At 33.9% G+C, this 13,327-nt stretch overlaps 1 protein-coding gene across 4 annotated transcripts in view; it reads left to right on the forward strand.

Moving 5' to 3' along the window:
* VPS13A (vacuolar protein sorting 13 homolog A) overlaps positions 1–13,327 on the forward strand; it is a 109,531-nt gene that overhangs the window by 88,206 nt on the left and 7,998 nt on the right. For 2 of the 4 annotated variants that reach the window (XM_069776696.1, XM_069776695.1), the window contains 9 exons: positions 361–506; positions 634–715; positions 1,697–1,810; positions 2,277–2,352; positions 2,451–2,614; positions 2,964–3,009; positions 3,865–3,988; positions 5,014–5,128; positions 7,307–7,892. In XM_069776696.1, coding sequence (XP_069632797.1) covers positions 361–506; positions 634–715; positions 1,697–1,810; positions 2,277–2,352; positions 2,451–2,614; positions 2,964–3,009; positions 3,865–3,988; positions 5,014–5,128; positions 7,307–7,369 — 930 coding nt within the window. In that variant the 3' untranslated portion in view covers positions 7,370–7,892. Of the gene's footprint in view, positions 1–360; positions 507–633; positions 716–1,696; positions 1,811–2,276; positions 2,353–2,450; positions 2,615–2,963; positions 3,010–3,864; positions 3,989–5,013; positions 5,129–7,306; positions 7,893–13,327 lie in introns of those variants that run through there. The other 2 variants (XM_069776694.1, XM_069776693.1) reach the window with 1 other exon arrangement.

The following is a 13,327-nucleotide window of genomic DNA, read 5'->3' on the forward strand; positions in this document are numbered from 1 at the left end:
TACCATTTTCAGTCTGCTTTGATTTTGGGTATTAGTTATAGAAACAAAATGTTTTGGAAACAAGCTAATAACCTAAATTATAACTAAAAGATTCTGGAGACCTTATCTGAAAACATGAGTAAGCAATTTCAAGTTCTTGTTTTCTTAAAGGTAGTTCTGGTTATACAGTTTGACTTTCAGTGTTTTTGTACTGCCCTACATGGTGTATTTATGTTTTCTGTTATGAAGTCAGTATGATTTCAGTCAAGATTAGAAAAGTCTTATCTCAATTTTTAAATCATCTAAAAGATTATAAACATAGAAATATAATACTTTTACTAACCAGTCGTGTTATTTCCCAATGTCATTTTTATCCTTCAGTTACATTTAAGCTTTTCACTCAGTACGGGTGGAGAAGATAGTAACAAAGAAGAAAGAAAGAATGAACTGATACCACTTCAGTCCTTGAATCTCCTGCTGAAGAGTATAGGGGCCACCCTCACTGATGTACAAGATGTTGTCTTTAAGTAGGTTAAAAATACGATTGTAAAGATTACTTCCAAAGATTAAACCAATGTTACAGATGTTAAACTTTAATTTGCTCTCATAATAAGGACTTTTTCTCTTTTCTTTCTTTTTTTTTTTTTTTTTTAGGTTGGCATTCTTTGAACTCAGCTATCACTTCTGTACTACACAACAGCTCCAATCAGCAGTTGTCAGGCATTATTCAAAACAGGTGAGAATAAGTAAATTTCAATATTTCAGTAAATTTATATTTTGAAAGCGCTACTATGTGCTTTGGTTCTATGAAAATAAATAAAATTACTTTCAGCCTTGTATGTTCGTACAAAGGTTAAACACATAAACACATTACTTATTAGTTGTATTCTGTTGCCTTTATTTTGGGGGCAAGTACTCTTTCCAGATTATCACTAGAGGAAAAGTGGCATAGATGCCAAAACAGCTTGCTGGAATGGATAGTGGAAGCAAACACAATACAGCTCTGATAGAGCAGGATTGGCATAAAAATATTAATGTTTTTTCTTGGATATTAGTAGTATATGAATTATGAAGCTTCTTTGGCCTTTGTGTACTGTTCAGGTCCTGTCATCCAGTGGAGAGAATCCAGCAGACACGCTTTTGCATAAAGATATTAGTCCTCTTCTATCCATCCATCATTAATAATAAGGGATTCTTTGAACTTATTAATTTAGTGCTCTGTCCATATTTAAAGGAGAAAAAAACCTATAAAGGGTTTTAATTGGGGAATGAATTATCTTTTGTTCTCTGACTTTTCCTTTTTTCCAGAGGGAAAATTTAAATCTCCTAGGATATGCTCAACCTTTTTTTTAAAACTGAATTACACTTCATATAGATGTAGTTGCAACACTTTGCAGTGACTATCAATAAAATTTTCTCAGTTTGTCCTGTAGCATGAGAGAAATCTAAGTAATGTGCTTGCTTTGTAAAATCTCAAGAACATTAATGTCAGTTGTTTGTGAAATACTTTTAAGAAGTAATGTTTATTTAACTGACTTAATATGATTTACCCACTGTAAGATCCTTTTTAATACAATACTTCTACTTTTCCACGTAATTTTGAGTTTTTTATATTAAACTCATATTACTTCCACTTTCTTTTAATCTCAATATACTACACTGCCTTTGTTTTAGTGTAATTTCTGAATATTTTTACTAATAACTATTTGTATTTTAGGCTATTAAACAGATGTATGTTCTCATTCTTGGCCTTGACGTCTTGGGTAATCCATTTGGATTCATAAGAGGCTTGTCTGAAGGAGTAGAAGCATTCTTCTATGAACCTTACCAGGTAAAAATCTCTGCTGCCTTGTAGCACAAGTAGAGAGATATGAATTAAATTGAAAATGTGGATGTATTAATGCCTTTTTTGTTTTTAAATTTTTATTTAGAATTGAAAATTTAAAGTGAAAGTGCCAGGAAAAGTTACTGGAAAACTCAAGGGTGATAAAACAGAGAGACTAGTCCATTTAACTTAATTCACAAAAGACTGTTCCTTACTGTTCTTATTTTAAAATAAATCTGCTTTTTTTTCCATTTGCCTTAAAATAAGCAGACTGCAGGGAATGAATTAGTATTCTAAAATAGTCTTTCTCTCACAGGTGCTCTCATGGGCACTTTCACACTTTATCACACGTTCTTGCGCTCTTGTTCTCCTTGTTATATATAAATTCCAATAAAAATGTAAGATTTAAAAATATGTAATGCATACTATTTGAAGCTTAGCATTGCATTTATGCAATCCTTTTTTTATTTAGGGAGCCATCCAGGGTCCTGAAGAATTTATAGAAGGAATGGCACTAGGACTTAAAGCACTAGTAGGGGGAGCTGTTGGTAAGTTTCAGCATTATGGTAGTATACTTAATAGTAAGCAATATAGATGAGTATTTGTAAATTGTATTGACATTTTACATTGTTTTATTTTCCAATAGGTGGGTTAGCTGGTGCTGCATCGAGAATCACTGGTGCTATGGCAAAAGGAGTAGCTGCGATAACTATGGATGAGGATTACCAGCAGAAGAGGAGAGAAGCCATGAATAAACAGCCCACTGGTCTGAGAGAGGGTATCACTCGTGGCGGAAAAGGATTAGTTTCTGTAAGGAGAAAAAAAATTACAAAAAGATTAATGAATTTTATGCAGGCAGGAGTAACAAATATAGAGGCTGCCATAGTCAGCAGAGAGTTGTTACTCTTTATTTTAATTCTGGTTTTGCAAATATATGGCCAGAATTGGTTGATAGTTTTAAAAAAAAATATATGAGGGTAGAAGAGAAGGTAGTAACTGTGAAGCAGGTGCCTCTAATTCTGTTAATTTGTAGTGAATTTTAGAATACTCCAACACATGTACTTTGAGGCTGTTCACCAACAAAGTAGTAAGAGAAATGTAAAGAATGAAAAATATAATCTGAAAACCTATTTGTAATGTCTCTTGTTTCTCTTGGTAGGGTTTCGTCAGTGGCATAACAGGAATAGTTACAAAACCAATAAGAGGTAAGTTTATGTCTTCTGATGCATTAACTGTTCATATGATGGTAAATTCTTGATATTTGATGAGACATTATGTATTGGATGGAGTTAATTTTCCCCGTAGCAGCCATCATAGTGCTGTGCTCTGCATTGGTAGCGAGTAGGTGTTGACAACACACCAGTGTTTTGGCTACTGTTGAGCAGTGCTCACACAGAATCAAGGCTGTCTCTCCAACATCCCCCCCTCACCAGTACGCTCTGGGGTAAGCAAGGTCTTGGGAGGCGACACAGCCAGGACAGCTGACCCAAACTGACCAAAGGGATATTCCATACCATGTGACATCTGCTCGACAATAAAAGCTAAGAGAAAGGAGGGGGAGGGTGGGCATTCGTTATTACGACATGTGTCTTCCAGAGCAACTGCTATGCGTATTGAAGCCCTGCTTCCCAAGAAGTAGCTGGACATCACCAGCTGATGGAAAGTAGAGAATATATCTTTTGTTTTCCTTTGCTTCTGTGTGTGGCTTTTGCTTTTGCTTTATTAAACTGCTTTTATCTTGACCCACAAGGTTTTTTTTCCATCTTATTTTCTCCTCCCACCCCCACTGAGGAGGGGAGTGATAGAGCAGCTTGATGGGCACCTGGCATCCAGCCAAGGTCAACCCACCACACATTATAAATCTGAGTTATAAAACTTTTTATCAAGATTTTGTATTCCTACTGACTTTTAGTTTAAATGTTGTTTACGTGAACTTTATGTGGAGGAGAATATGTAGTTGCATATCAAATAAGATTTGTAATTAAATGGTAATCAAGTTTGCTAAGATTGTAAGAAAAACTTGGTGTTTTGTAATTATTTGCTGCACTTAATCATTTTAGGAGCTCAGAAAGAAGGAGCAGCTGGTTTTTTCAAAGGTGTTGGAAAAGGCTTAGTGGGAGCAGTAGCTAGGCCTACTGGAGGAATCATAGACATGGCAAGCAGCACATTTCAGGGTATTAAAAAGTAAGTAAAACAAATATGAAGAATGACATATGGCATTAAACAGACAATAGTAGCAGTAGTACATTGTGTCTTTGTGTTGCTTCTTGTGTCGATGTTTCTGGATCTCTCAACTTTGTTGTTAATACAGATGAGCTATAAAAAAAATCTTATCCATATTGTTATTTATATGATAAATATGTGGCACTTAAATGCTACCAACTCTGTATTTTTTAAAAAAATCACAACATCAAATCTCAGGTATTTCTAGTATTACCGAAGAAACTAGTTTAAAAGCCTCAGTGATAGGACTTCCTTTGATTGCTGATTTTTTTTCCTTTTGCCCAAAATATACAGGAAAAAAGGACTGCTTAGCTGCATCAGAAGTTACTTTTTATATTATTGCTACTCTATAAGATGAGTTCCAAGATGAGCAGGTCATGCCAGGAATCTGTCCTGGTTGTTCTGACTGAGAACTGTTAGGACTGCATATTGAACACTGTGGTAGCCTCACTTTAATAAAGCTGTTGCTGTACATTATCTCATGCTGTACTATGTAAAGAAGTAGGAGAAAATGTTTTGAGGGGGCATTTAGTAGTTTCTTCTGAATACAGCTGTTTAATGGCCCTGTTCTTAGTGAGCTGGACCACTTTTGCTGCCATGAGATTGCCACTCTCTTGTTTTCCACTTCTTCAAGTTCTTTAGCAGAGAAATGCAAGAAAAATACCAGAGCAAAAGTTCTGTATTGCACAGATGTCTTTAATTTTGAAGTTTTGAAGTACAATACTTAGACAGATGTGTGCTGCTCTGTGCCATCTAATTTTCTAATAATCATTCTCTGAAATAGATTTCTGACTAAAATCTATTACTGTTTCATAGACTACCTACTCAATGTCTATTCATATGCAAAAGCACATACATAGACAACAACAGTTGCTGTACTAGTACTTGAATTTAATTTTTATTTAAAATGATGTAGAGTCTTTGTTAAATATTATAGCTGAGTAGAGATATTGATACATACCTTAAATTTGCTGCTTTATTGTCAGAGTTGCAGATTCATCAGAAGATGTGATAAGCCTGCGCCCACCTCGCTTCTTCGGTGAAGATGGAGTTATTAGACCTTACAGATTAAGAGATGGAACAGGAAGTCAAATGTTACAGGTGAAGAAAATGAAAGATAATTTGACATACATTTTAACTCATCATATGTTCAAATAAATATTTAACAGAATTTCCCGTTTCTTAAATTCCCTACTGTCTCTTACTTAGTAACTCAGTAGTCAAGAAGTTTCATTTACTTTCTTAGGCTTATGACCACTTTGGTTACTTCGTTTCTGTGATACAACTTTTGAGAAAGACACCATAATTTACACCAGTATATCGGTAGAGGTTTCTACAAGATACAGAGCATTTTGAAAGAAGAAAGAGGTTTATATGTGTAATTAAAAAGGTTTATGTCTTTAATTTTTATTTTTGATAAACAGGGATGATAAACACAAAGACACTTTTTTCAGTAATTTTACAATACACATTTTAAATCTGAATTTTATGTAAACCAGCATTTTAAACACACTTAAAATAGCTGTATTTATGTCATACTGCAGCCATTGAAAGAACATAAACAGTTTTGAAGTAGAATACTGTTTGCATGATGAACATGCTGAACAGTAGCTATTCTTTAATAATTCGGCTGCTACTTAAGCAAATTTACTTGGATATCAAAGTGGAAATAATTTCAACTGTTTTGCAGCTTACAAAGTTTCTATTTTTTTCTCTGTTAGAAGTAAAACTGCATCTTAAAAATATTCAAACGTAAGAAAAAAAGTAGTAATTAGGGATTGCATGAATGTAAACAATTGTTAAAATACACATTGAAGGATTCACAGTGTGCCAGGGAAATGTTGGAGAAGTCATTCAGAAATAACCTTTTTGGAGAAGCAGATAAGAATGAAGTAGCCTTTGGAGAGGATTTTTAGACTATTTTGAGAATTGCCACAGCTGTGTGTTTCACGTCAAGTTCCAATCTGGTTGTTTCTGTTCCTGCTGCATTTCATTAGTGTGTCTTTTGTTTTCTGGTAGAAGAGGGTTGTCCTATTTGGGGCATCTCAGCTATGTTCGCCATACCATTCACTGGTGATATAGTTCAGCAAACTGTGAAAGTTCTTTGATAATAAATAGTACGCCTCTGCCTTTCTTCTAATGAAGTAGCTTTAACCTGTGCTCTCCGATTTAAACCTAGTGTTATAGAGCAGTATTATCTTAACTAGAGCGTAGTTAGAAGCCACTACTGATAAACAGCATAAACTTATTTCTAATCTTTCTCCTCTTTTTGGTAAGAAAATGAATTCCAAAACATCCCATTTTCTGTTTTAAAGTGTACCACTAAAACAAATGCTAGTGAGCCAACAGAGTCAGCTCTAATGTGCAGAATTCTCTAATGATTTTGCATTACTTTTGCTTCTTAAATTTGTAGGAGTTTGCATTTGGGTTTTTTTTCTGAGAAACCTTTAAAAAATTCTGCAATGTAATATGCAATTCTAATTTTTCTCTGTTGTGTGGTTGAGTGTACAGTACCACTACCTTGCATTATCCAACTTAAAAAAGCTTAAAGGCGTTGCCTTGCATTATGCCTGTCATATTTTGTGATGGTAGCCGCCATTTGACAGTAGCTAAAGTTGAGAAATTGTATGTTTCGTATTAGTTTTCACTACTGATGATTCTAAGATAGAACTACTCTTGAAGAAATGTTTTGAAAGCTCCAAACAGGGTTGTAATTCTCTTAATAGGCAGTCAAATCAGAAAATACTGAATCGTGTAATTTTTTTTCAGACATTAATTTTTGATATAATATGTTTGATGTCTTAATCTTATTTTACCCTCAAGTGTACTAATGTTTTTGGTTCTTGATGTTTCTGGTTCTAGAGATAATTCTTTGTTTTGTATGAGACTTAGTTTATTTCATGTCCCCTAGCTGAAGAAGTTTGAATAGCATAATATTTTCTTATGGGGAAAAAAAGATTATTTTCCACTTTTGTATTATTTCTATGCATACAGGTCTGGTGACTGGCCCCACTGCAGGCACTGTGTTGTAGCATTTTAAACAGATTACCAAACTAGATTGGAATAAAACTTTTTAGTAATTTAGAGATTGTATATGCTGATTAAAAAAATAGGATATAGGTTATTTTGTGTGCTCATACTGTGTCCTGAACTAGGATGTCACTTCAGAACTTCTTTGTTTTCTGGGGTTTTATTTTGCTTTAATTAACAAACTTGCGAGACAAACTAATACTTCTAAACTAATACTTCTGCTTTCTTCTTCCCTTACCATGCTTTCAGAAAAGACAGGCCTACAGGGAATGGACTAAGACTCACAATAGTAGTGATGATGATAACAGTTAGGATAATATGGACTGTAACAGATATACATGGCCTTTGTCATGCTTTTTTGACCTTTAAGTATTAAATGTTGCTGCTATGATTCCCACTGAGAAATTGGAGTTGTCTGATATTAAATTCTTATTTTTAAAACTGTGGAAAAAAAAAATGTGGGGAAATAAACTGTATGACGGTGAATGCGAGGGAAAGGAGCAAAAAATATAATAAAAATAGTCTTATAGATAAAACTGGACATTAGGTTAAATTAATATTGAAAAATATGAAGAAATAGTAATACCATGACTTAAAGTTTATTTCCAGATATGTTTCTATCAAGTGTATTTAATGTTTTTGCATTTATATAAGTGTTTGACAGGTTTTATTTACAATTTGCTAGATGGAATGCTTTTAAATGTGTTTAGTAAAACTTTACTGAGTTGTACAGTCATTACTGGTGTTAAAATGCTGTTTGACTGTTTTATTTATTTCATATTTCAAAAGTATTTTGTCTGCTTTTCTTTTTAACAATAAACACATCTAAATTGTATCTAAAATGGATTCATTGTTCTGTTCCAACATTGTTTCTCATGTTTCCTGGAACTAGATTATGTAAGAACACTAAATGGCCTATAAAAGTTTTTAAAAGATAAAATGTATGTATTTTGAAAGGAACATTTAACATAAACCTTTAATTTTTCATTTATCATTTGTTTTACCGTAATTTTTAAATACTTATTTTGTTTGTCCTTTGGAATCCTTAGATGTGTGAAATAATGGATTATTTAGTTATTTTTGATTGCGACCATAAATTATTTGGTTCTTAAATCAATATTTTTGTTTTCATAGCAACTAAAAAAGTAAAAAAATCTACCCCAGGACTAAACCGTATGTAAAATTACGGGCAGCTGGAGAAAACACCAGTGCTTTTACAAGGCTCTGTGTAGTAAAAGTTACATAACATGCAAAAGTATGGGTTTTTTATTCACTTAGACATGGGGGACAAAAAAAACCAACAACACTGAATCACTATAATTCTGTATTGTGAATTCTACAATATAGCTTTACAAGTTACTTCTTTAAAAATTGTTTTATTCTGTATTCACTGGAATGCTTGCACAGTTTTCTCTTTTTTTTTTTTGTGGTTTGTTGCTAAATTTTGTGTTGCATTCTAAAGACATCTTGCAATAGCTATTTATGTATCAATAAGTACTGTAGTAAGAATTAACTCTTTTGCCAACATCTGAAGAATTAGAATTGCTCTAAAGCAATAAGAGCTGCTGTAATGTTTGCATATTTACCAAAGATGATATCATGTCCTTCATAGATAATGTCTTCCAGTTATCAAAATTCTGAGGGAAGAACCATTAAAATCCATAAGACTGTTTATTCTAGTGCTATGCCTTCAAAAGTTCCTGTACTGTCTGATCTCTTGGGCAATGAATGAAGGAATATATGCCTGTAATCTCCCAGATAAAAGACGGGACAAACTCAATTTAAGAGCTTGTTTTAGCTGAAACTACTGATGCTTAAGATTGCTACAGATCATGTATTGCTACTTATTTTGTAATACTGTCATCTGAAAAGAGTGTCTTGCAGAAGTAGATGAATGACTGTACTGCCATGTGTTACTGCCTGAAACATTGTGGGAATGATTTTCAATATATCAGGTACAAATGGATCTTGGGTATTTCTTTGAAGAATGTAGGAAATTATTTTCATCTTCAATCCTGAAAAAAAGACATCTCATACCTAGAAGTTGAGGAAATTGTTAGGTACAACTTTATGGAAAGGTTACTGCTGCATTTTTAAACTTTACTGGGTTTTGGTAACTTTGACTATGTTACCTGACACTTCCTTTTTCCTTTTTGGCTTTTTACTGCAATTTCTTTTTTATCCTATAAGATATTGTTTTTCTTCTTTAATGACCTGTCTTACAAGACAATGCATGTCAATTTTATAACAAAACATATTTTTTCCTCATTGTAAAACAGCTTGAGAAAGAAACTTAATCATTTTTTGACTGAAAAAGCATCCCTGCAAAAAAAAAGAATTTGATTTTTAGAAATAATACATTTTTTCTATCAGATAGACCTAACTTTTTTTAATTTACAATTCTACAAATCATTACAGAATATGGAAGTAAAATTTAGCATGAATGGTAGTACTTCTGGGTCAGATATCACTAATTGAAGTTCCACTGCAATATAACTAAAACCAGTTCTTTCTTTACTCAGTAGATTGAAAGGTTGTAGAATGCTAACTAAACAAAACCAAAAAAACCAAAACAAACAAAAAAACCCAACCCGGAACAAAAAAACCACCCAAAACAGTAAAAAATTTACCACTGTAGTTGGCAAATACTCTAAGGCATATAATCATATTTTGTGTCTTTCATGGAGTATAGTTCTCTTTTTGAAGGTTTTCTATTAATAAAATTGTAGTAATTTTTGTTTCTGTCTTGAGTCTAGCTTCCTCTGAATATACATTGGGAAAAGAAATAATTTGGATTTAGGACAAGAAAAAATTGTATCACCTGGGATATCAGGATTTAATTTCTCTCCAGGTCATGGAACAAAAACCTGTGAGAAGTGTAATAGCTAACTAGCTGAAACTGATGCTCTTTAAGGCACCAAAAATGGAAAAAAAAATCACGATTTAGACATTATTTTCTTTAGGGATTTTAAGTAACATACCAAAAAATACAGACCTTCAAATGCATCCCCTCCCAGCACTTCAGTTTAATGTGTTTTAATAGTTTAACTTTTGGCTGCACAATTTTTTTCCCTACTTTTTTACTGGTAAATTGAATTTGAAGTCCAGTGCTGAAAACTCCAGGACTAAGTGCCATCCGTTCAGCCTGGGTTGCCAAGTTTTCTGCTGTCAGCTACAGAACAAACTGATGATCCAGCTTTTCCCAAGTGTTTAGTTTTACTCTTTTAGTGACTTGTATAATGGTAACTTGAATTTATAGGCTTTCTCCTTGTTGAGGTGAAGACTTGGCTGTCCTCTTTATCTTTGATGTTATCCAGTACAGCCCTTTTGATCAGTGTTCTTTGGTCTTTTTGTTTTCTCCAGAGGCTTTGTAGAGTTAAGTCAGTGCAGAGGGATACTATAGACAGTTCCTGGCATCATTTAATAGACTGTTTATACCTTTGTTGTTATTAGTCTTTTACAGAAGCTGTAGACCTGCCAGAAATCACTGGGCTTTGCCCTGCCAGGGACTAAAGCTGAAAGATAGGCTAGTTTCATGCTTAGGAACGTAAGTCATTGACACTTGCACCATGAAATCAGTGGAGTTCTCTGTGTCACAGCTCAGTGCCTACCCAAAACCAAAATACAAACCCTTTTTTTATTTTTAATTTGCCTTCATAGTGTGAGTTTGTGAGGGCTCTTTTACAGTGTTATGCAAGGTTGCTGCCCAAATGTGCTGCAGTGGATGTAAGCTTGTAGAGAAGACAATCCTTCAAAGCCGTGCTGCAGTACTGTGTCCTACTGCATTGGAGGTGTTCAGCTTTCAGTTCAGCGATCCTGTTTTCGTCATGACGTAAGCTTCAGATCAGATGGCAGAATGTAGGAATGGGTTGAACAGGCCCTTGTTTCTTAGTATTCAAACTTCAGTCTGCCAGGAAGAACATCTGAGGAGTGGGAAAAGTGTGTCATACTCCTCCTTTCTCTCCTTCCCTCACCCCCGGCTTGGGCTTGGGTTCAGATCAAAACATAAACATCATATCGTGAAGTACTCTAAAACTGAGGTTTCACTTCATAAAATCATAGGGAGAAATTCCTTCTAAAGTTCAAAGTAACTTCATTTTTATTTGACATTGTCCTGACTCTTGCCAGGCATTCATTCATGCATGCTATCTAGTTTGCTGCTCCCAACTGTTATCATCCATCCTCCTTTGGAAAACCTGTTGTGTCTAGGTTAAAGGAAAGAGCAGGATCCTTACCACTGAAGTGTGCAACTTTTGGATATTATTACATAGCCATTGCCCATCCCCAAGTAGAAGACTTGTATATATTTACAGGAGTCTGAGACTAGTTAACACCAATTGTTTCAGAAGAACATGGAAGCTTGTGTGACTTGGTTTCATTTTAACTTGTCTGTGATTGAAGCATAAATGCTTTTATATGGTGGAAAAGCAAGTAAAAACTAGAAGTGTCCTAGGCAAAGCATACACCAGCTTGTTTGCTAACAGAGAATACAGAAAAGAATATTGAAGTATTTTTCCATTTCCCTGCTAATACTGTAATCACTTCAGATGCTACAAATCAAAGAACTTTGGTTATATTGGCAGGAAACAGAACATCTGTATGTGGTCATCATAATGAAAGTGTAGATCAGTATGGTTTCTACATTCAGCTCATCAAATGAATTCTCTTTGTTATTCAGATGAAAAATTGATCAAGATAATTCTGCCAGTCAGCATAGGCAAATTATATTTCTGTTGTGAAGTAGAAACTTTGTGTTCTAAAAGAAAGCTGCTTTCCTAATTTTTAGTGTCCTGCATACTGTGGCCTTAGATTCAGATGTTAACCGTGACCACAAATTTCTGCTGATTTGAAGAAAATCATGTTGATTTCAGAGTGGTTGTTTGTTCAGCATGGCTGAATGGAATCTTGAATTCAGGCGGTAACATGTCATGGACAAAAGCTTTGCTTTTTGTAGAATGACATTGCACATTAGGATAACTGGAATGAGGGAGTAGGCAATAAAAGATTAACATTAGTTCTTATTAATAAAGGATGAGGAGAAAATTTTTTGTGGCAGAAAAAGACATGTTTTATAAGTTATTTTTTTCTTTAACAATTTTTCCCCTTTTTTCACACACATTCAAGCTAGATCTAACAAGTGATCCAAGTACTGCTTAGAATTATTAAATGTTTCTGTGGGAAAGATTGGATATGTAATTATACCAGGTTAGCCTGCTGAAAGTAGCAATTCTACAGCTTTTGAAGAAGTCACCTTATAATTTGAGCTGAAAGATACATACAATATTGGAACTTCTAGCAACAACAGTGAATTGTCTTAAGAACGCACACATTTGGACAGTAATCAGTTCATAAGGAAATACAGTGGCAATCTAAAATTTAGCTGAAAACTTCAAGGTAGCCTGAACATCAAGAGAGAAGAGTAGCAGATTTATAAACACTTTTTAAGTAATTAAGGTCTTTACAGTGTTTTTTTTACAAGTAGTTTCAGTTGAGATGAGTTCAAGGATATCAAACATTTTGACTTTTTAATGACATATACTGTGAGTATTTTTTAGAAGTATAACCAGAAGGATTGTAGATTTTACATTTTGTTTCCACTACTTATGCTCTGCTCTGTTTCATTTCTAACTTTGTCAAAGGCCTCTGTGCTTGCTTCTCAATAAATTAGGAGTGTGTGATATGATTAGGAATCTTACCAAATGCAGAGGTGCTACTTTTAAGACGCTGAGCGTATTTGCATACCCATCTCTGCATAAATTATCACATCTACTGTTAGATTATTGCAGCGACATCTAAACATTTGTACTACAGGTAAGAATAATTTGCAAAGGAGGGGATTTGTGTTTGGATTACTTCACATTTTACAGCTGCTGGTGTGTCTTTTTTCAATAGATTCATTCAATTTCCATGTCTAGTCAATGAATCATAACATATACTAAAGTAATAAGGTTATTAAACCTTTTTTAATTTGAAATACAGAAGTTGTGTTTTAAAAATTAATATTTGTTTTCTTACAGTGGTGAAACTAATATCAAACAAACGATTGATCAATGTTCGCTTTCGTAGTTTTGCATGACCAGTGGTCCAAGTCACTGTCTTTCTCCACACAATTGATAGCTAAATACTGTGAAATTTAAAAAAACATATTTATGCATCTATATTGAGGGATCAATTATATATCCTCTTATGTTTGAGTTGTATAAGGCACTTTGGTAGCAGAGCACAGTAGTGATCTTGCTGTAAGAATTATCAGCAGTAAATTGGTGTATT

Source organism: Haliaeetus albicilla, chromosome Z (genome assembly GCF_947461875.1).
Source record: "Haliaeetus albicilla chromosome Z, bHalAlb1.1, whole genome shotgun sequence".
NCBI classification, from domain to species: Eukaryota; Metazoa; Chordata; class Aves; order Accipitriformes; family Accipitridae; genus Haliaeetus; species Haliaeetus albicilla.